At 49.9% G+C, this 26,003-nt stretch overlaps 1 protein-coding gene across 5 annotated transcripts; it reads right to left on the bottom strand.

Annotated features, from left to right (window-relative positions):
• Positions 1–309: 309 nt before the first annotated feature.
• Nfe2l1 (NFE2 like bZIP transcription factor 1) lies at positions 310–12,648 on the bottom strand. 5 transcript variants are annotated; one of them, XM_052756886.1, is made up of 5 exons: positions 12,520–12,648; positions 9,871–10,893; positions 4,873–5,088; positions 4,032–4,190; positions 310–3,420 (listed from the first exon to the last, which is right to left on the bottom strand). In XM_052756886.1, exons 2-5 carry the CDS (start codon positions 10,378–10,380, stop codon positions 2,077–2,079), a joined length of 2,229 nt encoding a protein of 742 aa, XP_052612846.1. In that variant the 5' UTR covers positions 10,381–10,893; positions 12,520–12,648; the 3' UTR covers positions 310–2,076. The 5 variants fall into 5 exon arrangements, with proteins under 5 accessions (XP_052612846.1, XP_052612847.1, XP_052612848.1 ...); XM_052756887.1 differs by having other exon boundaries at positions 12,516–12,627; XM_052756888.1 differs by lacking the exon at positions 12,520–12,648 and adding an exon at positions 12,107–12,217.
• Between the last annotated feature and the right edge of the window lie 13,355 nt (positions 12,649–26,003).

Here is a 26,003-nt window from a genome sequence, read left to right as displayed (position 1 = left end):
TGTAGCAAGTGGACAGGTAAGAGCTAGATGATACCACCTCTTCAAAGAATGGAAAGCCAAAAAGGAAAAAAAAAAGTGCAGACTCCTTCCTTTGAGAAATCTCAACTGATAAAGCAGGAAGTGTCCGCAGCACCTGCATGGGAGTTCAATGCAATGTTCCTTTGTCTTTGTCAGCCTCCACCCACCTTCCCACGGGAACTCTACCTGAACCACACAATGGCCAATCTTCCCCTACAGGGCCTGTTTCCTGGACTCTCATCTGAATTCAAAATGGGGAAGGGGGAGAAAAACTGCACTTAAGCTGAATCATCCATTTTATTTGATTTTATTTTGTCATGTGCTCACAGCATTTCTCTCTCTCCTCTCCCTGGCAGGTCACAGAGATAAATTAAAAATAAAATCTACAAGGAAAATAATTTATAAAAAGCACTCCCAGGTTCACGCTTTCTATCCCTATTGCTCAGTTAGGAAACCCCTTCCTGCACAGGGAGGGGAATCAGTACTTCCCCCTGACTCACCCCTGCTAGTTGGGGGGCAGACAGTACTCCAGAGCTGACCAGGATTGGGGGGGAGGGGACGCGGCAGTGGCAAGTGACCGGAAAAAAAAAAAAAAAAAAAAAAGACACTGTGATCCTGGAACCATCTGGCTACTACCTTGGTGCTGCTGCCCTCCCTGCCTCCCCAGGGCTGTCCTTCAGGAGCCCAGGCTAACCAGGCTGTGAAGCAGCTGCCTGAAGCTGAAAGCCTAGTGGAGGGGCATCTCCAGCCCTTTCATGCATTTCTCATTTTCCTAGAAAGAAACCCAAAAAAGAAAACAAGACAAGACCTCGGGACAGAGGAGAAAAATCCCAAGTGTTTACACAGTTACACGGAGTCTTTATGGCAAAGAGAACATTTAGCAGCTTTGAATATTGGGGCATCTTCTTCTTACTCAACACAAGCATCCTAGGCCCTATAAGTGAAACAGGGCACACGCCCTAAAAAAATCAAAGCGCAAGAAAGTCTAAGAGGACTAGGTTTTGTTGCTGGGGTTTATAGGTTTTCGTTTTCCCCCAGTGACAAGGCCAGGTGTTAGTAGGCAGAGGGGCCTGAGGGAAGATCACTTCCCAATGTTGTGCTGAACAGTGCCTAGAGGCCACTGAGCTGGCTTCTCCCTCCACACCATCACCTTGCTTCTGTTCAGCCCCTGCAGAGGAAGCTGTAGGCCAGGTTCCGGGTACTGCCAGAGTAGCACCCCACTCCAGAGAGCTCTAGGCAGCTAGTGAGGGTGGGTACCACAAAAGGGGGAGAGTGGGAAGAGAACAGCATTTCCATGCAGGCTCTTAGGTGGTGGCTAGGGAGGGAGGGGGCTGTGGCAGGGCAGTGAGTGACATGCTTGATGTTGGGGCTGCTGCAACACAGGCCTCTTTATCACTGTCTATACCCTCTGCCCTCCTCTGGCCTGAAAACAAGTCAGTGTTGGGTCCCCCACAGCTCTCCGTTTAAGTAACTAAAACAATATAGGTGCCATCCAAGAGCTTCTTCCCCTTCAGGGATGACAGAGTTCAAGAAACAGTTAAAAAGCCCTTCCACGGCCCCACCATGTCTGTGTTTCCATTCCAGAGACTTCACTTAGGCCCACTGGGGTCACACTCACTGCCTGGAATGCTGGCCAAGGCCCTTAACAGTCCCTCTGCTTTTTCTGACTGCTTTGATTTTAGGGGATCTCCTTCCTTTTCTCCTTCCAGGAATGAGACTTTCCACTACTTTCTCTGTTCTCCCAAGTCCTCCTTTTCCCTTTCACTCCACACAGCCCCTCTACCTCCAGCATGCCAATACCACCCTTCCCTCAGGAGAAAGAAGGGAGTAGGCTGGGGACCCCAATCACTCAAATAGTCTGGTCATTTCCACCCACTCCCAGTGGGGAAGCTAAGCCAGACAGCGCCCGCGCCCGCCTCTTCTGTGCACTGACCCGCAGTCATCCCATCTGAGAAGATATATTGGATAAGAAGGCATTTAAGTCCCCAATGTTAGGTCCAGGCCCAGCCCTTCTCCAGTTTCTGTCTTAGTGAGCGTCCACCCCCTGCCTCCCCTGGCTCACTTCCTCCGGTCCTTTGGCTTTCTCTCCTGTCGCCGGGCCTGCTGGTCAGCCATCGTGCGAGGGATGAGGAGGACACTGCCATCCCCAGCATACTGAAGCGCATACTGACTGGGTGAGTAGGGCCTCCCGTTCTCATCCCGCAGCCGCCCAAACACCTCCTGGTATAAGCTCTGGACCTTCTGCTTCATCTGTCGCAGTGACCGCAGGAACTCTACCTTTTCTCGGAGCAACCGGGCCTTGTCTCGCTGCAAGTCCTCCACATCACGTTCTAGGTTCAGGATGGTGTCCAGCTTGCGCTTGCGGCAGTTCTGTGCAGCCATCTTGTTCTTGCCCCGGCGCCGGATGTCCCGGATGAGGCTCAGCTGGGCCTCGCTCAGCTGGTATTTGGACAGCAGCTCATTGAATTCCTCTACGGGTAGGTTGATGATTTTGTCATTGGTGAATGGGATCTTCATGGCTCGGGCTCTGTGCTCATCTCGGCTCATCTGCTTGTCCAGGAAGTCAGCCTGCTTTTCTTTGCTACCTTTCTTGAGGGTGCTAGGTGGTGGTAGATCAGCAGAGTCAAGGGCACTGGGTGCCATATTGTAGGTGTGATTGTGGCCCACATGCTCTAAGTAGGGAAGGCAAGAGAGCTGAGAAGGATCCTGGTAGCTCATGCGGCAGAACTTGGAGTATTCCGGCTGGTAACCCACGGCACCCTCAGCCTCTTCTAGATCTAGCGTCTCCGAGTCAGAGCTGTAACCGACAGCACCTTCCTCAGAAAAGGAAGAAGAGGCAGAGGAGGAAGCAGAAGAGGAGGAGGAGGTGGAAGAAGAGGAAGAAGAGCTGCCTTCAGAGCTGCTCAGGGAGGAAGGGCTATGGCTGGAGTCCAAGGAGAGGCCTGAGTCAGAGTCAAACTCCTCCTCAAGCTGGGAGGCCTGCACCGGGTTGAAGCCCTCCTCAATGGCCAGGTCCATCAGGCTGATTTCATCCAGCATGGCTTCATCTAACAGGCCCCCCAGGGGGTCAGGCAGCTCAGGGCCTGATGTGTCATTGGTTGTGCCATTGAGCTGGGATGGAAAGAAAAGCCCTGCTAGGTTGGTAGAGCCAAAGGTGGAGTTGAGGCTGGTAGAGTTGCTGGGGACGAGTGGAAGCAGGGTGGAGCTGCTGGCCACAGGTAGGCTCTCCACCTCGGGGCTGAAGAGGGAGAAGTCCTGGCTGCAGCCACCCAGGGATGCCTGATGCAGGCTGACATTCTGATTGATAGGAGTGTTGGGCGCAAGGCTGTAGTTGGTGCTAAGAGGGTCTCCAGGAGGGGCACTGTACAGAATTTCACTTGCTGATGTATTCACTTCCATAGCCTGGAAGGGATGGAGAATTATACCAGCATTCAAAAGGAGCAAACTCACACCCTGCAGGCCCCTGACTGAAGCACAGCTCCCTGGGCAAAAGAGCAAGAAACTGGACAGCAAAGCTCCTAGCTTGGACCAGTAGGCTTAGCACAAGGGGTTCCTTCACCCTAATGCAGGACTGACCAGCTCCTAATCGTGTGTGGCTAGATCCCCCTGTCTTGGAGTGACATTTCTGACCTTCCACTGCCCACACTGAACAACTGAGGGCTAAGGGAACTCTGGTAGATCTCGTGCCTCACAGGTACCCTGGGCTCCATCCCTAGCACTGTAAAAAAGAAAACAACAAAGGGCTAGGTAGAGACTGGCAGGCCACGGGGGACAGCAATGGCGATAAAGCAGTGAGAGTGGCAGCCGTCTGCCTGTCTGCCTAACGGAGAGAAGGTGCAACTCAAAGACAGGCCATGCTTTGGAAGGCTCCGTACCGAGTTATAGCTCAATCCCGCCCAACCCCAAGGGACACCTGCAGTCACCCCTCCCAAATGTCTCTACAGGGGGCCCATGACTACATGCTGGGACACCGACACAGAACCCTGCAGCCTGTGCTTTTCTGACAATCCTACCTGCATTTCCATGATGGACATGAGATCTTGCCACTGCTGTTCCAAATCAAATGGTGACTCTGTCCCCGTCAGAAGAGGAGATAGAAGGCTGTTCTGAAGGGTGGGGGACTCGCTCTCACTAGGCACTGCTTCTGCGATGCTGGGAACGTCTGCTGGGAACTGAGGCAGAGCACAGGCTTTACCGTGGGGAGACCCCCTTTTGCTCTCTCACTAGCGACTACCATCTGGCCCCCCGTCTCTTTCTCTGAACTCACCCCCAGCAGCTTAGGCCAGAATCAAGAGCTGGCCCTGCAGCTCAGGGGGGTGTTGTACGGGTTGTGCTATCTGCTCAGTGGGCTCTCTGGTCCTGCTCACCTCAGCATTCTCTCCAAAGGGGCAGGTGACCTCCAGCAGCCTAAGACACTTTTCCAAGGACCCTCCCCACCAGGCACCTGTGGCAACAGCAACTATAAGTCCGACTGGCCTGGGTCCTGGCTATCTAGGACTGATACCTCTTCCCAAGAACCGCTGTAGGTCTGCAGTATTCCAGCCATTCTGAATGGTGGACCTTCATCCCATACTCCCAGGGACAAGAGCAGGGATGACAGAAGTGTCCTAAGATGCTAGACACTTAGCCTGTCTGCAATGTATACTGCCAAGACCTGGTGCTCCTGAGTCCATTGCTCCTCCCCTCCCCACTCCCGTCACCCAGTCACTGTGCCTTTATAGACCCCATGCCAAAACACAATCAGGTCCACAGCAAAGACACAACTCTCCTCCAGAGCAAGTTTTCTGGAAGAGCTCCAGCCTGGTGTGTCTGGGGGGCGGGGAGAGCGGAGACCAGTATCGGAGGCAGCAATACCTGTGCAGGGAAGCTCTCCCCAGTCTCTCCATCTACTAGCAGGTCTCGGGCCAGAGCTTCCGCGCTCTCGCCTGCCCAGGTGTCCTCTCGTTCTCCTCCATCTTGTAGTTCCTTATCCACATCCTGCTCCTTCTGGCGATGACTGTAGTCAAAAACCTCACGCCCAGCCCCCAGATCAATATCCTGTCGCCAAAGGATGTCAATCAGATCTATATCCTGAAAGACAGACCAAGATGACTTTAGCTTTCAAGAAGCCCCCCCGCTCCAGGGGGGAGCTCCCTGTCCTACCCCCTCAGAGGTCCCACCTAGTGACATTCCAGTTAGTCCTGGGTGGGGCTCTACCCAGGCCCGTGCCTGTCAGCCTTTCTCCCTTGCTTCCTCTGACCAGTAAGGCATCATTCGTCCATTCCCAGGCAATCTTCCACCAAAAAGAGTCATTAGTAAAAACTACTAACATATCTAGCGCCACACAGGTCTTCAGGTTTAGGATGTGGGCCAGAGTCACACCCAGGCTAAAGAGCAGGGCTCCATCACCTCTAATAAGGAAGAGGAGGAAGCAAGAGAGCCCTCTCATTTTAGGAGTAGGAGACCCTGCAAACAGACTGCCTGACTCCCGCAAGCAAGGGCAAAGTGCCCTGTGGAATTGCTTAGCAGTGACCAGGCTTGCATCAGCCTGTGGTGCCACTGCATTTGCATAAAGGGGTGGGGTGGCCTGGAGAGGAAAATCCCTGCATTTCCAACCACCTGATGCAACCAATGACAGCGACAGGCTGTCTCCAGCCCTTCCTACAGCCATTCCCCTTCACCGGCTGACAGCTGGAGTAAGCTTGAACATCCACAACTATTAAAGGCCCAGCCTCACCTCAAGATCCATCCGTGACAGAATTCAACTGATCCCAGCAAGCTGCCTCATTCCCAAGGGAACCTCAGACAGTCAGATGATCCCCACTACACACTCCACCCCTGCTCAGGCCAATCTCACTGTATTCCCTTACACCAATGCTACCTCCATCCCTCCCTCCCATACCACACCCCAGGACTCACCAGCTCCCCATCAGTCAACCCACTCAAGGACATAACTCTCATCATTGCTGAGCTCTGCCTGCAACCTTGGACATGAAAATGCCTCCTTCCACTTTGTTCTGTGGCTCCTAGACAGTTCCTGCACCAACTGCCACCCCCACTGACATCAGCACAGAACCCCAATAGAGTCATTTGGATTTCCTATATATACCCCTCCCTTTAGGAGTCTTCCCAAGAAGCCTGAAGAGACCCTCAAGTGTTGCCTTCCATTTAGAGATTTAAAAGCACACACTTTCCATTGAAAAGTATCTTTAGACCAGACCCACCTCTGTACCCCCAAGCAGGGACGGTACTTTCCTATCACCACCTACTCCATCCTAAGACCCCTAAGACCTCCCACATATACCTCTCCCTTGAGTCTCCCACCATACACCAACCTGAACAGAAGCCCTGGACCCAGGAGCAGAGGGGGGCTGGGCCACCCGGTGACCAGCCAGCCAAGAGTTAAGTGGCCTGTCTTTGGCATGGCCCCCACCACTGTGAGAGCTGCGATCCAGGCGGGTCATGGTCTGCGAGAGGAGCCCCAGGGCAGCCGGTGCCGGTAAGCCGGACAGGGGGCTGCAAGGAGCTCGTGGCTTGCAGGAAGCACACCAGGCTGGAAGGGTGGCCCCTTGGTAGCTCCGAGGGGCCCGAGGAAGGTGCCCCGCCCGTGCTGCTGCCTGGGCGGCCCAGCCCAGCCCCCTTCCTCCATCCTGGAGCAGCCCCCTCCCACCTCACAACCCCAGTTCCACTCAGGCGCCCAGCAGCCCCCACCCTAAGCTCACCGCAGAGGCTGCAGTGAGTCGGGACTCCCACCCCATGCTCCGTGCTCACGCTGCAGAGGAAAGCGAGCTACCTCCTGGGCCTGTCCTCCCGCTCCTCCCTCTCCCCCTCCCCACGCCCCTCAAACTTGTTACCTAGGCTGCCGCAAGGAGCCAATCCCCTCCCCCTCCCACCCCGCAGGTCACTGCTGAGGCTGCAGAGAGCCAATCCCCTCCCCCAGGTCAGCAGCTGGGGCTGCGGAAAGAGCCAATCCCCGCCCACTGTCGTTACCTAGGCTGCGCCGGGAGCCAATCTCCTCCCCCAAGTCTCCGCTGGAGATGCGGAAGGAGCCAATCCCCTCCCACCGCCTGTTACCTAGCTGCAGAAGGGAGCCAATCTCTGCACCAGGGCAGCTGGAGAAGCTGCCGCAAGGAGCCGGCCCATCCCTGGGCCGCCTCCGTCTCCTTGAGGAGATGCACCCAGGGGCGGGCAGCCCCACCCAGCCCAGTCAATCAGCCGGGGTGGTGCAGTAAGAGAGTCCGGGGGGAAGGGGTGCCACTCTCCTCCCTCCCTCCTGTCGCATCTTGCTCTCCAGCCCACTCCTGTGACTGGGCAGACACTCCTCCAGAAGCTTCACTAAGAAACTAAATTCTTTGCTGGGAAGTGGAAGGAGTTTTCCCATTCCTTAAGAAGGTTGTGGCCAGTCCTCAAGGCTAGGGATCACAAGCCAGGCTGGGCAGGAACCCAGGGCTCCCAAGCCAAAAAAAAAAAAAAAAAAAACCAACAGGGCCCAGAGCTTGGTCACCCTCAAACAGGCCAGACCGGAGGAAAGGGAAAGCCATCAGTACATACATACGGCATGTCAGTGCAGGCCAGGCCCAGCCCCTGACAAAAGGTGGGGGACAAACAATTCTGAAGCCTAGCCTTAGAGAGACAGGTGCTGGGCACCATCCTGGCCCCAAATATGCCAGTTACCCCCCTTTCATTTTAGCTTTTTCAAAGAACAATTTGTGGTGAGGATGGAGGATCAAGAAGGGGAAAAAAAGCATTTGGTGTCCGACCCCGACTAGATCAATCCTGGCAGGGGTGGGGGTAAACCTGGCAGAATTGGGACTTGAAATTACACGTGTGCCTCCTGAACTGCTGCTTTCCCAGGGGAAACAGCTTTCTCCTCCCCACGACTCCCCCAGAGCCTAAGGTCAGGCCAGAGAGACAGGGTGTCCTCCCTTGGTTACAGCCTGCTTCTTGCCCAGGGAAGAGCTGTAAACAGGCCACCCCTTGCTCTGGGAAGGGTGCCAACCTGGAGGGGAATCCTATCCCTGACAAGGACCTAAGCTATGGCTGTCCATCGAACAGGCCTGGCAGCAGGGAGCACTACCACCCCAGCGATAATACCAGCTCCAGCAGTGCCTGTCACATGCTCTGGACCTGGGTATTTTTATCCCTGAGTTACTGAGGAAATGTTGTTCTAGGCACATCATAATCCTCCCTTCCCTCCTCCCCAGCCTAGGTCCCTCAGGCATGACCCACTCAACTTCCCAAAGGGAGTGGTAAAGGCCTGGGGTCAAGGAAAACAACCTTATGACCAAGAAACAGCAAAGCAGATACCAAACTCCATCCCATTCTGCCCAAACACACCCAGTTACATCTCAAACATTCTATATCCCCGGAAAACTCCCTGAAGGCCATTATCAGTGCTAAACCCTGTACGGTTCTCAGGAGAAGACCGTCCCATGCCATTTGGGGCAGGAATAGGTTTCTTCAGATCACTGGACTTCAGAAGCCCATTTGAAAGACAGGATAAGAGAAGCAGAAAAAGGTGAAGTTCAAGTGACACCGCAAGAACCTAAGACACTGCCAAACACGGTGGGACATGCCTGAAATCCCAGCATTTAGGAGAGGCAGAGGTAGAGGCAAGAGAAAGTCACAAGTTCAAGGTTACCCTGGTCTATATAGCAAGATCCAAGCCGGCCAGATCATCTCATAAATATAAAATTTTAAGGATATAAGACAAAAGGCCCTGATAGGCACAAAAAAAAAAAAAAAAAAAAAAAAGTCAGCCATGCTCCTGACTTCCATGATCAGACAATCCCAGTTTTTCTCACACAGATCCAGTAAGAGCTAGCTGATCTGAGTGGCTTTCCCAATCTCAGTGACTATGTAGTCTGAGGCTGCCCTGTGCTGTTTAAGACAGTCAGCCGCATCCCTGCCTTGCCTCTCAGGTGCCAGTAGCAACCCTCCCCACAGCTGTGACAATAAATCAAAATCAAAATCACCCCTAAATGAGGACCATGGACCTAATACAAGCCATATTCTCTGTCAGTCACTAATAAGACAACTGAGATAACGAAAGGGAGACAAAGTGTGGTCTGAGATGATGGGCAAGAGTCGAGCTCTGCAGCTAGCCAACCTTTCACATTAATCGGGCCAGTGCAGTGGGTCTTTTTGAGCTCCTAGGGCTTGGGGCAAGTCAAGGCTGTTTCATTACCTAGGTCAGACAGAGGCAGCAGTAGCCATCTGCATCATTAAAGGAAAGGAACTGAATCCTTTTCTACCCTGAAGTTTGTCAGCCCTGTGCCAGGAGCTAAAGATCACCTCTAACAACTCAGAACACGCTGACCTGGGAAGAGTACAGTTCTAGTCTAGTTCCCAGGCTTTTCTGCTCTACTCCCCATAGTGGGCCTTTAGCAAAGAATGGGCGCCTTGGCTCTCCTGGCCAAGAATAACTATCCAAGTCTACCCCTTGGCTCAAGCCCAGGAGAGTTAAAGGGAGTTTACGACACAGGCCTAACCGCAATGGAGAACTTTAGGGTGCAAAATAGGCCACGTAGTATGTGTCTTAGTAACAACATACACTCGATCAAAGCCCATCATAACACTGCCCTCCCCCATCTAAAGCCTCCAGCAGTCACATTGAGATCTAAGTGGTAAAAACCCTGGTATGTTCTAGGAACCACCCTGCCCTGACAGTACACTCAGAGGTGGGTCAATGGTTCAAAACATGGAAATGCAGCTCCCAACCCTGAAGTCAGACAATTCAGCCCATTCCTATCCAAGCAGTGCCAGAGGTCCAAACCCTGGACCCCAAGGGCTCAGAGTGGCGTCAACAAGCCTCCAGAACCAGCCCACTCCTTCCCAACACCCAGGCCCACCCACGACCACAGGGCCACTAACCTCTTTAGTTAAGTCTCCACCGACAGGAGGGGCCACAGCCCCCAAATCTTCCAAATCTTCACTGAATCCCTGCTCCGTTTCACTTTCTCTCACCCCGTTGTCTGGGCCTGTCACGTCTTGGAGGCCACTGGAACTCTCGAGGGCGAGGCCTGAGTTGGGCTGGCTGCCAGAGACAGACCCCTCCGGGTCCCGGTGAACCAACCAAGCATTTACCTCAGTGGTAGGCACCTGGAACCTATCCAGGGCCCTCACCTGACTGAGGAGTCGCCGGGCAGTGAAGTAATTGTCCAGGTCTATGCTCTTGGGGTGGATCCCATAGCCATCCAAGGTATTCCTCAGGTTGTGGAACTGGGTCTGAGTATAGGCAGAGCTGGGCCCCAGGATGATCTCCCGGAGTGGGGGGAGCTGTGAGGTCAGGTAAGTATCCACGTCCACCCGAACCCCAATCAGACTCAGCAGAATGGTGAACTGGAGAAGTCCTTCCGTTAAGTATTTCTTCAGAGAAAGCATTGCTGAAGGACCAGAATGTTTATGCTTTTTTGTTTTTAAATCTTCCACAAGACAAATCAAGGCCACTGCTCTGCCACTCCAGCCAGCAGGTTACCCTCCTCAGTAGGAGACCCTGTACCCTACCCTGGCACAACACAGGGGCTGAGCTCCCTGATGGCCCCAGAGGAAAGCACTCCCTGTGGAGCGAAAGCCACACTCCAGACCGCATTCACTCTTGCCTTCTTGACACCTCACCTCTAAAGTTCAGCTGTTACTAACCCAGTCCAGGCCCTCAAGGCCCTCTCAACTTACTGTCTCCAGTCCACATCCAGTCAGCTCCCACTCACATCGGCTGTCCTCTGTGGAGACCCCACTGTAGGCTGTTCACAGGAACAGCTGGTGAGTGGATTTCTTTCTTTCCTTCCTTCTTTCTCCTTCCTAGGGTTTATTTTCTTTGGCTGGAGCTACAGGTCTTTGTCTTGGGTCAGAGTGTCCCGCCTCCTCTGCACTTACCAGGGGGGTTTCCAGAGAAACCTGAAATGGGAATCACAAGAGCAACGAGGTAAGATTCCATGCTCTTTACATCATGCTCAGGGTAAGAACCTTCAGGGGGAAGGTAGGCAACACATTAAAAGGCTACTTTTACATGGAAAAACCAAGCCAAACCTGTTGTACCAACTAGGGAAGGAAGGAGAGGCCCACTCTCAAGTTACTAAATACTATAATTTTCTATTCTTTTTAAAAGTAGCTCTCTTTGAAGAAGCAGACACTGCACACAGCACTCAAAATATCTTTACTTTGTCTAATTTACCAACACTCTCAACAGAACACATTACCCAGTTTCTAATTTTAGCACGAGAAGCCCATTTCCTATCTCGGAAAAAAAAAAAGTTGGTTTCCCATGTCATTGTCCCTTCCAACTCTAAAGGGGTGGGAGAGATTATTGATGGGAGACCTGTGAAAAGTAGAGGGGAAAGTTCAGGCCCCCATCTCACACAAAGAAATATGCCTTTTTGTTTTTCCGACTTTGAAATTTCCCTTTCCTACCATATTTGCGTTAAAAATAAATAAATAAATAAAAGACTAGCCAAACAGCACAGGCCACACAAAAAGCTGAACCATAAGGAGCAGAAGCATTAGCCCAGTCTGGACACAATAATGAGACCGTTTCAATAGTAAAGGAGGAAAAAAAAACTTAAAGGGGAGACACAGACCACTGGTGCCTAGTTAGAGGTCCTAGGTTCAATCCCAGTACGGCAAAATAAAAAAAAGGGGAGAAAAGGTAGTGGAGACCAGTGGAGGAGGGTGGGCCCCTGCTCCATCCAGAATTTGAATTCACAGGTTTTATCTTTATTTGCATGACCTTCTGGGCCAAAGAAGGCGGCTATGGCCAAGTTCTCAGTCTAAGCTGCCAAGTGGGGAGAAGGTAAATTTGCCTTTCTGTTTCTGGTTTCTACTTCTGAGCTTCCATTAACCTCATAAACCACCTAACTCGGTTGTAACCCACTCTCCACTTCCCTCCAAAGGTGAAGTGGGATCTACCGGCACGAGGCACCCCCCCACCCCCACAAACCCCCTCATTCGGTTGAGTAAACAGGCCTGCTTCTGATAAGCCGCCCGTCCTCACGCAATTCATTACTAAAACGTCCCAAGTGCCAACGGAGTTCGAGAGAGCGGACAAAGTTCTTCAAAGCCAAGAAGGCCAGAGAGCACCCTGGCCCGAGTCCGCTCCCACCCCGCTCCATACCCGAGTCTGGCTGGGACCAAGCTGCCATGCCCACTGTCGGCGCCTCGGCTCGGAGCTTTCGGGGACACCAAGCGACAAGTGCTCCTCTCCGGGCCTTGACCCACCCTTTAAAGTGCGCCGCCTCAGCCCGCCCTCTGCTCCCGAAGCCCCACCCCACTCCCCAGGCCGGCCTCACCACGCCCTCCCGTGCCCTCGGCCCTTCGCAGTCCAGCCCACCCAGGAACACGCTCTTTTCGGTCTCGCGTTTCGCTCCTGCCATGTCCGGGGCCCGAGTCGGACTAGGACTCCGCTTGGCCTCCCCCGTTCCTGCCTCCGGTCCCTCAATCCCGGCTCGCCGCCCCTCATCCCACGAGCCTCGGCCCTGTTGCGCCTCGGCTCTCTTCGTCAGGAAAGGGAATGTGTCAGGTACCCACTGCTGAGGTCGCAGTCCGCCGCTGCCGCCACAGCAGGCCCTCAGCCCGAGTCCCGGCCTCGCCGCCGCCAACGCCGCCGCCGCCGCCACCTCCGGCCGGCCTGGAGCGCCCAGCCTCGGCTTCCCTCCCCGCCCCCTCCTTCCACTGCACTCGGAAACCCGCCCTCCGCGGCCACCCCAGAAACAGTTGCTCCAATCAGCGAGCCGAAACTGCCTCCGTCACCGGATGTCGTCTTGATTGACAGCAAAGAGAACCCAATAGCCGAGCGTGTCCCCGCCTCCTTGGCCCCGTTTTCCCGAGACTGACGTGGAGAACGGTCCAATGAATGTGCAGACCCGCCCCGCGGTATGGGCCCGCCAATGAGTGGGGCGAAGGCCCTAGTGTCCGGCGTGCTGAACCCCTCCGCCGCGCGTCGAAGGCGGGCGGTGTTATGAGTTAGGCGCTTCTGGTGTGTTGTGTGCCTGGGAGTAAGGTCTTTTAAGGCAGAGAAAGTAGTGTTGCCGCCGGAGCCCGCAGTTCCATCCTTGAGGGTTCCCACGGTGACTTGCAAAAGTCCAGTGAGCCCTAAGGGGGGCCGAGGCGGAGCACGGAGCATGTGGCTTTCGTGGTGGCGTCGTTCGTGTCGCCATCTTGGGTACTGGCAACGGAAACCGGTACCCCTTCTCTGCCTTAGGGCCTGGCGTGGTAACCTGGGTCGTGCAGGAAGGGTGGTATCTTGTAGCCCAGGCAGCAGTCAAATGGCAGAAACTGCCGGGCAGGCAGATTATCATGGCCGTAGTGGGATGTTGGTAGTGTGAGAGATGGGACGTAGTCACCATTTTTGTCATCGAGGGAATACGGCGAACAGCCCCAACCCCCCCCCAACCTCTCTTACACAGCGTGGGTTTTGCTTTTCAGGAACGTTTTCCTTAGTTGCCAGAGTTCTCCAATCCCATACACCAACACAACCAAACCATTTTTTGTGACTATCAAATTTAGTATGCTCTCAACATTTGTTAAATTCCAAATTCCAAAGAGATTCTCGTTTAGTAGTCATGGGGTAGGGACCTGATAACATGCCCTCTTGAGTAATTCTAATGCAGCTGGTCCGAAGACCACATTTAGGAAATCATTGAATTGGAATTTGTGCTGTGTTTCTCCCAACGGTGGGACAGAGGTGAGGTGCCAACTGAGTTCTTGTCTCCTTTAAAGAGGCCATAATCTAGTTGACAGTTCATTGCTCATTGTCCTTGTGTAATTAAGGACAAGGCCAGCTGATAACAGATAAATTTATGCTGTGTGTGAACAGTTTAGCCTGAATTTGGAGAGGTTCACAGAGTGTAAAGTACTTTAACGGATATAAATGTGCACCAGCATCTTTTCAATTGATCCTTGCAAAAATTACTAAGCTACTATACACCTTTTTAAATTAAATTATTTTGAGCTAGTTTACACTTTCAAAGACTTTTACTTACTCATCATTTTTAGTGTATCCCAATAAATAACTAGAATATAAACTCTATGAGACTAGAAATTTGTGTCAAAACACCAGGGCAGCCAGGTGTCGTGGTGCGTGCCTTTGATCCCAGCACTTGGGAGACAGAGGCAGGTGGGTCTCTGTGAGTTCAAGGACAGAAAAAAAAAAAAAAAGGAGTACTGGGGTACTTGGTGATAGAGTACTTACCTAGAGTACTTTCCTAGCACTGTGTTCAAACTGCTATGATAAAAGACAGTAACAACAGAAAAGGAAATCAAACAGTTAATTCGAAACTCCCACTAAAATAGAAGCATTCTAAGAGTACAGTGGTTTATTTTGTTTTATTTTCTGAGACAGGCTCTCACTCTCTAGCCCCAGGCTGTCCTGGAACTTAGGCCAAGCCTCCTGCTTCAGCCTCCCAAGTGCTGTAGTATGGGTGCATTTCAGCTGGAGTGCATTCCTAACAAAATCAAGGCCCAGATGGGTGTAGGGACCCAGGCTTGTAATCCCAGCACTCAGAAAGCAGAGGGATCACTGCAAGTCTGAGATCAGCCTGGTTTACAAGCTGAGTTTCAGGCCAATGAGGCCTACATAGCAATAGCTTTATCTAAAAAACAAAAACGACCAGAAAAGTGGGGGGAAAAAAAATCTAACAAACAAAACAATAAGGCCCTAAATTCAATCCCTAACAAACCCTCCTTAAAAGGGAGAAGAGGCCGGGCGGTGGTGGCGCACGCCTTTAATCCCAGCACTCGGGAGGCAGAGCCAGGCGGATCTCTGTGAGTTCGAGGCCAGCCTGGGCTACCAAGTGAGTTCCAGGAAAAGGCGCAAAGCTGCACAGAGAAAACCTGTCTCGAAAAACAAAAAAAAAAAAAGGGGGAGAAGAGGTTCAATTATTACAGGCTTTGGAAACTACTTTTGATTTTTTTTTTTTTAAGGCTCGATTCCTCACTTGGCCTCACAAGATAATTAAAAGCAGAATAAAAGCCCAGAGTCTCTCCCTTCATTTTGTATCTATCTTGTTTAGTTAGTCATCTTTTAATCAGTTGTTAAATGCCCCTTCAAGTCCCCTAAAATGTGCTCCAGTCAGATAACTAATCAAATGGGGGCAATCTCTCTGGTAATAAGGTTGTTCCCTGAAGCAGGAGTGCTCATGAATCCAGGTTGCTTCCTCAGGCTTTGAAAACAATCACTTCTTCAGGCCACTTTGCAGAACCAGAACTCACCTAGTCCAAGACGGCTTCGTTATGCGTGCATCTTGCCTATTGTCTCAGTTCTTCCCGTTTAAATCTAAAGCATTTGGTTCTGGCCTTCCTATTGCTGTGACCTTTCAATACAGTTCCTCGTGTTGTGATGACCCCCCAACCATAAAATTATTTTCGTTGCTACTTCATAACTGTAATTTTGCTAGTCATGAATCATAATGTAAATATCTGTGTTTTCTGATGGTCTTAGGCAACCCTTGTGAAAAGTTCCTTTGACCCACAAGGGTGTTGCGACCCCCAGGGTTGAGAACCGCTAATCTGGAGCTTACGTCAGACTCTGAAGACAAACTCAATTTCACTGCACTCCTTAACTTACTCCTCTTTCCAATAAACCGCGTCGATTATAAGTGTCTTTGCTTTTCCCCATTGCTTGTGTTGGTTTGAATGAGATGACCTGCATAGTTCTAGACATTTGAATACTTGCTGCCCAGTTGAAGTCTATTTGCAGAGGCCTAGAAGTTGTGGCCTTTCTGGAGGAAGTATGTCACTGGGGCGGGCTTTGAGTTTTCCACAGACTTTCCATTTCAAATTCACTCTCTCTGTTTCCTGTTCACTGTTAGAGACGTGAGCCCTCAGCTCTCCGCTTCCAGCTCCACTGCCATGCCTGCCTGCTGTCACCCCTCCCCGCTATGATGGGAAGGGACTCTTAGCCCTCTGGAACTGTAAACCCCAAATCCTTCTACAAGCTGTCTTGGTCATGGTGTTTTATCACAGCCATAAAAAAGTAACTAAGACACTCATCTCTTTAATTGATATATTGGGATGGGTCTAAGAGCCTGGCTAGTTAGAACTGCCAGAGTCCAAGCTTTTGTCCTAAAATTCTGATAATACAGTCAAGAGTTATTTAAAAAAAAAAAAAAGAATTACTTTCCACACTTGGAAAGAGGCTATGATATGCTACAAGAAAACAGACCATGTTTTAGCCACTAAATTATCAAGACCACAAAGGTAAATACTGCTGTTAGTGAAATAAAGGATAGAGGAACAGTTTACAGAAGATCCACACATGTGTCCCTTGTGGGCTGCATCCCATCATAGCCCATCACCCACAGTCCTGTGCAAGCTCAGGGTCCTTTACCCATGGGTGGAACACAGCTCACTCGGCTTGAGGAGGTGGTGATTTCTCTGGACCAGCCTCCCCTGAAGAGTGGGACCATGGAGTATAAACCATTGGAAGTGGGATACAGGCATTAGAGAAGGGGGTTCTCACTGGGTGATCTGCACAAACTTCAGTAACTAGATCCTGGTGGTAGTGACCCAGTTTGGGAAGATAGGTACCTTGGCTTCCCTGGAGCCCAGCAATGTAACTTCAACAAGCTGATACTCAGCACAAAAGTCCTTCTCAGTCAGAATGAACCCCTCACCCACATCTTTGCCAAGAACTTAGTAATGAGTACCTTTTCTAGCCAAGACCTTAAAGGACAGAAGCATGGAGAGGCCAGAAGCCTTAGAGGAAGTGATCCCAGTATGCCAGGAAAATACAAGTAACAAGTCAGCAGTTCAATGATACCAGGTGGAAACTCAGTCACCCAGCAGGATTTTGAAGATTCCTTCTGTCCACAGTCAGGAGCAGGAACTTTTTCTGGTTTTATCCCTTGAAGCAAGAAACAGCATTCATGTCTCAGACACTCTTCCACTGTGTGACTGCTGTATCTTGGTGGTTGGTGGAAGTAGTAGGTATGATTTTGGAGTTGGGAAAGGCTATTCTGGGCTCGAGCAGTATACCAACTGAATTGTGGCAAACACAAATAAATGGGACTCTCGGCCCTCAGTATGCAGCAGCATTTGTGAGGAAAATGGTTTTATTTATTTGTTTTATTAAAAGTAAGGATTTTTTTGTTTTGCTTTGTTTGTTTTTTGTTTGTTTGTTTAGCTGAACAAGAGCAATGCCAATAGACATTGTGGGTGGAGGCTTAATATTAACTACAAATGTTCGGCCAATAGCTCAGGCTTATTACTAAATAGCTCTTACATTTTCAATTAACACATATTTTTTATCCACACTTTGCCCTGTGGCATGCCCATCTTGCTTCTCCCTGCATCTGCTGACAACTCCATTGACCCTGCCCTTCTTCCTGACATTCTTTTTTTTTTTTTTTTTTTTTTTTTTTTGGTTTTTCAAGACAGGGTTTCTTTGTGTAGTTTTGATGCCTGTCCTGCCTGTCCTGGATCTTGCTCTGTAGACCAGGCTGGCCTTGAACTCACAGAGATCCACCTGGCTCTGCCTCCCAAGTGCTGGGATTAAAGGCATACGCCACTACCGCCTGGCTCTTCCTCACATTCTTAGTTTGGTTTTCCCACCTAACTTTATGCTGTTCAGCTATTGGCCAGTTAGCTTTGTTATTAAACCAATCACAGCAACAAATCTTCACCGTGTACAAAAGGATTATTCCACAGCAAGACGTGCCAAAGAGGATGGGGGAAAGCCCATGAGACCTCAATCCGACATGAAGAATTATGGGCAACTGAGGAATTCTGAGTGAGAAAAATAGTCTTCTCCAGGGAAGAGGACAGAAATTGTTTGTTTAGTTCCAAATGGTCAGCCCTGAAAATATACATACAAGTAACTGAGCAGGGTATATTTTGGAATACATATGTATATACATACATACATACATACATGTAACAGCAATTCATGGGGAAAAAAAAAGACCATGAATTGAAAAAGAACAAGGAGGGCTATATGGCAAGGTTTGGAGGGAGGAAAGAGAACAGAAAAATGGTGTAACTATAATCTCAAAAATAAAACAAAAAAGTAAGTATTAAGTAAATATTTTTTAAAAGGAGAAACTGGAGCTAGGCCAGGCACAATAGCCCACACCTCTAATCCTAGCATTTGGTAAGCTGGCCTGAAGATCAGTAGTTCAAGGGCAGCCTCAGCTATAGAGAGAACTTATCTTGTCTCACAATAGAAGGAAAGAAAAAGAAATGACAATGGGCCTAGTAGTACGGAAGTCTGGGATGCCATTGTAACACACAGTACACTGGTGAAGTGTCATGTGCTGTTCCAGTTTACTGAGAAGGTGGCTGTGAAAGCTGAGATGCCCCCCCCCACCCAAGCATGCTTATGTCACGTGTCTTCCCTTGTCTTCGGCTTGGGATGCTCCATCTGGAATTCTGACAGGGAGGAAGAGAACAGCAAAACAGCCCAGGAGCAAATACACTGTGTCCTTAAGAACAGCTAGAAGGAAAGTGTTCCCAACAGAGGTGTTGTAGAACATTATTTCAAGGTGTGTTACTTTCGTTTATGCTCAGGAACGTTTGTTTAATGATGCAAAGATGTGTTTGATTAAATAAAATTCACCTGCAGTCAGGAGGCTGTGTCAACAAACTAGCTGACAGGAAGGGGTAGAGAGGAGCCAGGTGAGAAAGGGTCTATAAGGAGGGTGAGGAGAAGCAAGAGGAAATTTTGGAAGATGCTAATAAGGAGAGGAGGTGAGCTTTCTTGCTATATATACTCTCTGCCTGCCAGCCCCCCCCCCCCCCCCCCCCCCCCCCGATCCTTTCTCCTGCCTTGCTATTGGCCAGTTCTTTATTAAGCTATCAGATGTTTTACACAGGCACAGTAACACAGCTTCACAGAGTTAAACAAATGCAATATAAACAAATGTAACACACGTTAAAATATTCTACTACATAGGTATTACTATGTTACCCAAACTCCTCTTGGACATGTGATCCTTCTGCTTCAGCCTCACAAGTGGCTGCCACCACCTTCACCATTATTTGGTCACTTTTGATTTTGTCTATTTATTTGTTTGGAGACAGGGTCTCTCTCTTCAGCCCTGGCTAGCCTGGAGCTCACTATGCAGCTCAGGCTGACTTTGAACTCATAAGAGATTCACTTGCCTATGCCTCCCAAGCGCTGTGCAACCGCAGCTGGCCCTGTTTGGTCGCTTTTTAATAATTGCTAAGTATCACAGAATAGCAGTGACTATCTTCCTCCCTCCCTTCCCCCCCTCGGGGGTCCCAGCTGTCAGGGGAATGGCAGGCACTGAGGAGAGGGGCTTGAGTTGGAAAGGGTGAGAGAGCTGTGGAGAGATCTTTTGGATTTTCTTACACTGTCCTGATCGTTTTCTTTTACCACCCAACACTATATGAAATGTGTATAATAATTGTTTGTGTGTAGACGGGGGGGGGGGGGGGGGGGGGGGGGGGGGGGGGAGAAAAAGAGAGATCAGAAACTGTTGTGGAGTTAGACTGTGCAGATGTTATGGGTGGCGCAGGCTAGAATCGTAACTTAATGGCAGAACATGCACATACTTGACCTGGGTAGCAAGGAAAGGAAGGGCAAGAAGGAAAGTTCAAAATTTGTTGAGATTTACCAACACAGACAACCTCTGTCGTAACAGCAGGCAACTTAGGCCTGGCTGGGGGCAGGCACTAGGGATATTTAATATGCAGTAGTTGGGAGTGCAGTCCAAAAGCCAGTCTCTACTCTGTCTAGCTTTCCAGATCAAGTCTGAGCAGGTGCACTGGTTCCTTCCCGGAACCTGCTGATTAACCTTGTAAAATCTAGGGTGTGTTCTTCACCCAGGAAAGCACCCTCCTCCCTCCCTCAGGTCCTCCCCTTTCTCTTTGCCTGGGTCAGCTGTTAATAGGACAATTACCCAAGAAGCAAAAGAAAGATCCCATGCTTATGTGTCATCAGTCCCTGTATATCCCTTAAATCAGACCGAGAAGACAGCTGGAAAAAGTGAGAGCATGCCCTTGCTCCCTAAGGGAGGGGCTGACAGTCATCAGGAAAACCAGGCCTTGCCTGGCGACTGCAGGCCACAATAACAGAGAAGAGCAGAGGGAAGTCAGGAGGAGAGTTGGCACAGGGATTGGGGATCATAAAGGAGTTAGCTAAGAGGCCATGGAAATGGCTCACCAGATAAAGACCCTGGCCAAGCCCGATCATCTGAGTTTGGTCCCTGGAACTGACATGGAGGGAGGAGAGAACTGACTCCATAAAGTTGTCCTCTGACCTCCACACGCCTGTGGTGACATGTGTGTACAACTATGGGCACACATACACAAAGTAAATAAAAAATTTAAAAGGGCCAGCTACCTCTAGGCCATACGCTGAAATGCCCACTTCTCCTGGGATGCATGTTGACTCTGCCACCTCTCCGGCAGGAAAGGCTGCTGCTGCGGGCATTTCTGTCCTCTAGAATCCCTGAAGGAGGAGGCCAACCAGGAAACCCTCCGAGAAGGGGCTGTGAGAGGCTGGAAGGACTGGAACCCACACCAGGAATAGTGGAGATTGCTTTGTTCCCTAAAGCTGCCTTTCTGCTTGTCCATTGTCTTCCTTTCCTTAGAAACCTTTGCCTGGCTGGGTGTAGTGGGACACACCCTTGGAGATAGATCCAAGTACTTAGAAACAGAAGCAAGCATCTTTCCGTGAGTTCCAGGCCAGCCAGAGCTACCTGGTGAGTCTTCGTCTCAAAACAAAACTGTTTAGCTGGATATAGTGATGGATGCCTACAATCCCAGTCCTCAGGAAGATGAAGCAGGGTACTGAGAGCTGGAGATGAGCCTGGGTTACATGATCCTGTATTACATACATACATACATACATACATACACACATACATACACACATGCCAGGCAGTGGTGGCACACACCTTTAATCCCAGCACTTGAGAGGCAGAGATGGACAAATCTCTGAATTCAAGGCCAGCCTGCTCTACAGAGCAAGTTCCAAGACAGCCAGAGCTACACAGAGAAACCCTGTCTTTAAAACAAAACAAAAAAGTAGCCAGATGTGGTGGTGCATGTCTTATAATCCTAGCATTCTGGAGGTAGAGGCAAGAAGATCAGGAAGGAGTTCGAGGCCGGCCTCCTTTGTAGCAAGTGTAAGGAGAATCTGAGGCTGCTCTGGGATACATGAGACCTGTCTTTAAAACACAGATCCATCTATAGAAGTTTCTCCCCCTCGCCAACACTATGTAATCCAGGGGAATGGACCAGATAACTGCCTGAGATTGCTTTCCTACAGCCCTCCTGAGAGATTCTAGGGTTATATCCTGTCAATACTAAAATGTTAACATGTCTTGCAAAGGAAATCAATTGTTTTTTCCAGCTACTGCAGACATCTGGTCTCTTTTCTTGGGTGGTAATCAGCCTTGGAAAGTGTGTTCCCATAAACCCATCAGAAGAGGCATATACCTCAGCTTGCTGCCAGCCTCTCCCTGCGTCCCATTACCATAATGCTTCCCAACCTCGGCTGCACACGAGAACCACCTAGGGAACTTAGGAAAAAAGAACAGTGACCCAGTCCCACCCCAGCCTGGTCAGATCCACTCCCCGTCCCCTGCATAACTGAGAATCAACATTTGGTGAAAATTGCCTCAGATGATTTTTAGGTGTAGACGGCGTAGAGAATAACTCCCTAGCTTGAAGCGAGAATCCGGGTGGGATGAAGTCAACAGCAGTGTTAAAGGCCCGGACTAGAATCATCACCCTATTTCAGGATGTGTTCTTCTTGACCTCTACGATGAAAACACCTCACTGTTCATTCATGCCTCTGCATGACACTTTTTTGAAGCTGAGTTCAACTGTCTGATAGGTCTCCCAGAATTGCCCCAAACAAAACTGGGCAATGTTCTTTGTGTAGGTCTCAAGTGTGACATGTCACAATCAGGCAGGTGCACTGGGAGGTTTGGAGAGTGGGTGTTTTGGATTTAGTAGATTTCAAAGCCCAGCTTTGTCGCTCACTCATTGGACTAGCTTTAGCTCAATGAACACAACATAGTCACAAATCTTAAAATTCAAATGACAGCCAGGCATGGGGGTGCCCATCTGTAGTCCTCCCAACTTGGGAGGTTGATGCAGGAGGATTGCTATGAGTTCAAGGCTAGACAGAACTGTATAGTGAGTTCCAGGCCAGCCAAGGCTACAAAGCAAGACACTGTCTCAAAACAAAGAAAAAAGTCAGAGTGTGTCTGTACAGCCATTCGATGAATGGGGTAAGTTGAGTATAAGAGTTATTTATTTATTTTAGACAAGGTCTCATGTAGATGAGGCTGGTCTTAAACTTGCTAAGTAATCAAGGTGACTTTAACTCCTGCTGTTCCTGCCTCTGCCTCCCAAATACTGGGAATATAGACATGCACCATCATGCCAGGCTTCCTTTCTTGGCCAGCTCTCTCACTCCACCTCTCCACCCACTCTGCAGCTTTGTCTCAGAGAAACCAAAGGCTCTGGAGACGTGAGAACTGTCCCCAGAACGACCTGTTGAAGGCCATCCTGCAGACAGGGCAGGGACACTTTCGGCTTCCGTCCAGGGCAGCACACGCACTTCTCATATTCTGAAACATACACACCTCCCCCTTTTGACATTCTAGCAGGAAGGACCGAGGCTGGTGCCCGAGAGAGCTGTTTCCTCCTGTCACACAGGAGCAGATGCTGAAATCCCAGGACAGACAGCTCAGGCCTGGCAGCAGCAGGAGGGTGAATCAGAGGAAATAAAATGATCTCCTCTCCAAGAAATACCAAGACTCACAGGAGAACTCGGCTGGAAATGCCCGTCTCCTGGGGCTCCAAAAGAAAAAGGACAGACAGGAGTGCCCTGAGGCATGGACTCTGAATTAGAGAGCTACAGGCCCCCGAATGTCACACAGTCCTGGAGGAAGCAGAGGGAAGAACCCCAAAGACGACATGTGGGGTTTGTTTGTAAGGATTGATTTTGATTTTGATCCATGTGTAAGTGTGTGTCTGTGTATGAATGCTATGTATGTGCGGTGCTAGGGAGGGCCGCAGCAGGGCTTTGGAGTCTCTGCAGCTGGAGTTACAGGAGGTTGTGAGCTGCCTGACTTAGGTGCTGGACATTAAACTCAGGTGCTTTAGAACAGAAGCAAGCATTCTTTTTTTTTTTTTTTTGAGACAGGGTTTTACTCGGTAGCCCTGGCTCTTCTAGAACTCATTCTGTAGACCAGGCTGGCCTCCAACTCACAGAGATCCGCCTGTCTCGGCCTCCCGAGTGCTGGGATTAAAGGCGTGATGACCCTTCAAAGCAAGCACTCTTAACTAACCAGTGAACTAGTGAACCATCTCTGCAGCTCTTGTTTTTATTTTATTATTATTTTGTTATTATTGTTTTGTGCTTTGTTTATTTGTTGAGACGGGGTCTCTCTCCTCAGTTATGCCTGTCTTGGAACTCATAATGTAGGCCAGGCTAACCTCAAACTCCGAGATCTTCCTGGCTCTACATCCCGAGTGCTGGAACTAAAGGTGTGTGCCACCACACCTGTTTTGTCTTGTGAGACAGATTCTCACTGTGTATCCCAGGTTGTACTCACATGTGCAATCCTCCTGCCTCAGTCCACTAAGATTACAGGCCTGCAAATGGATGGAACTAGAAAATATCATCCTGAGTGAAGTAACCCAAACTCAGAAGGACAAACATGGTATGTACTCACTCATAAGTGGATTCTAGATATAAAGCAAAGAACAATCAGACTGCAACCCACAGAACCAGGGAGGCTACATAGCAGGGGGGACCCTAGGAGGACGGTGGCTTATAATAAGTTTTGGTTTTACTCAATTACTGAGCAAGCCTCAATGAAACATTTCACTATTAAGATAAGAATTTATACTGTATCAAGCTGATAATAGAAAAATTAATTAATTAATTAATTTTAAAAATTAAAAAAATAAAAATAAAAAATAAAATAAAAAAAAAGATTACAGGCCTGCACCACTACACCTAGCTCTCTGCCCTGTATTTGTGAGGCAAGTGTGTGTGTGTGCTTGTTCATGTGTGTGCAGGTGCACATGTGGAGGCCCCAGGACAAGCTCCGGTGTCGTCTTCAGGAATGCTGCCCATCGGATCTGCTTTGATACTGGGTCTCTCACTACCTGGAGCTCCCAGTTAGATTAGAGTGGTCAACAAGTAAGCCCTCGAGATCCTCGGGGTCCTTCTCCCAAGCATGATCCGTGCAAGGCATCTTTACATGGGTTCTGAGGACTGAACTCTGATTCTAAGGCTTCCGAGGCAAGCACTTTACTGACTGGTGTTAAACCCAGCCATGGCTTCTTCACTCTGGGCAAACTACCAAGCTAGTTGTCTGATGCTGCACCTGTGTGTTTTTCCAGAGCTGGCTGTGAACTGTAAAGTCCTCTCGGGGTGATGCTGTGTGGATGACATTGGCTAACCTCGTCTCCATTTGAGAGCCTACATGCTTACTTGGAAGCTCATTAAAGGTCTAACTATCAGGTCCAAAGTCCCCCTCCCCCAACATGGCAGTGCTGGTGGTGACATTGTCCTAAACAGAAGGACTCTGGCCCAGTGAACAGAGGGACTGCTGTCGGGTGAACGAGCCTAAAAGTTTCTGTTCACTAGAAAAGTTGATGACTTCAAGACGGTTTATATTCCCTGGGAACTTCCCTTAAGGTCAAACACACCTCTGACAAGGGTACCTAGTTCCTGATCAGTCAGACAGCTTCTATCCGCTCAGATGCCCACCCTGACGACTGTCAAATAAAATCTTGTTTTTCTGCCAATTTTGCTCTTCTCTCTGTCCCTCTCCCTCCCCCACCACCCAAGAGATAGATAACCTTGGCAGTTCCATCCCCAGTAACTCTTTCTTTCTGCCCATGAAGCAGTCTAGTTTGGTAGTTTCTCTGTGCCATCACTCACAGTAACCATGATTTGGGAGAATCCCAGGGGCTCTGTTGAAGACTTGGGAGGGGCTATCATTGATGAACATCTCATTTTTCTTTTTCTCAGAGCTGAGGACCGAACCCAGGGCCTTGCTCTTGCTAGGCAAGCGCTCTACCACTGAGCTAAATCCCCAACCCCAGAGAGCTCATTTTTGAAAATTATTCTTTTAATCTGTAGGGGTGTTTGCTGTAGCTAGAGTTTTCCTGCCTTGCCCACAGTCAGGACAAATCTTTGTCACCTGCCAGTCCCACAGCTGCTCAGACCCAACCAAGTAAACACAGAGACTTATATTGCTTACAAACTGTATGGCCGTGGCAGGCTTCTTGCTAACTATTCTTATAGCTTAAATTAATCCATTTCCATAAATATATACCTTGCCACGTGGCTCGTGGCTTACCGGCATCTTCACATGCTGCTTGTCATGGTGGCAGCTGGCAGTGTCTCTTCCAGCCTTCCTGTTCTCTCCTTTCTCCTCTTTGTTAGTCCCGCCTATACTTCCTGCCCGGCCACTGGCCAATCAGTGTTTTATTTATTGACCAATCAGAGCAATTTGACATACAGACCATCCCACAGCAGTTTGCCTGCATGCATGATTGTGCATCATACTTGTAGTGCCCACAGAAGACAGATGAAGGCATTGGATCCCCTGGGACTGGGGATACAGTCAGTTCTGAGTTGCCATGTGGGTGCTGGGAACTGAACCTTGGTCCTCTGGTAGAGCACCCTTAACCACTGAGCCATCTTTCTTTTTTTTTTTTTTTTTTTTTTTTTTTTTTTGGTTTTTCGAGACAGGGTTTCTCTGTGTAGCTTTGCGCCTTTTCCTGGAACTCACTTGGTAGCCCAGGCTGGCCTCGAACTCACAGAGATCCGCCTGGCTCTGCCTCCCGAGTGCTGGGATTAAAGGCGTGCGCCACCACCGCCCGGCCCAACATCTAATTCTTAAGAAGTTGAACTTGAAAGCTCCTGAGGTCCCTTCCGAGACCTCCCTTATCCCCAGTTCTCATTCCCTCCCTGCCTAGCTCCTCCCCCATTACCCCTATGGAGCCACCCCAGCCCTCTCAGGCTCCTGTCTCTCAAGTTCCCTGTCCCTTCTTTAGAGACTGACCTCCCAATG

Source organism: Peromyscus californicus, unplaced genomic scaffold, assembly GCF_007827085.1.
Source record: "Peromyscus californicus insignis strain IS unplaced genomic scaffold, ASM782708v3 Scaffold_3__1_contigs__length_106647218, whole genome shotgun sequence".
Classification (NCBI taxonomy): domain Eukaryota; kingdom Metazoa; phylum Chordata; class Mammalia; order Rodentia; family Cricetidae; genus Peromyscus; species Peromyscus californicus.
The sequence above is the reverse complement of the archived record's forward strand: the minus strand, read 5'-3'. Positions and strand labels throughout refer to the sequence as shown.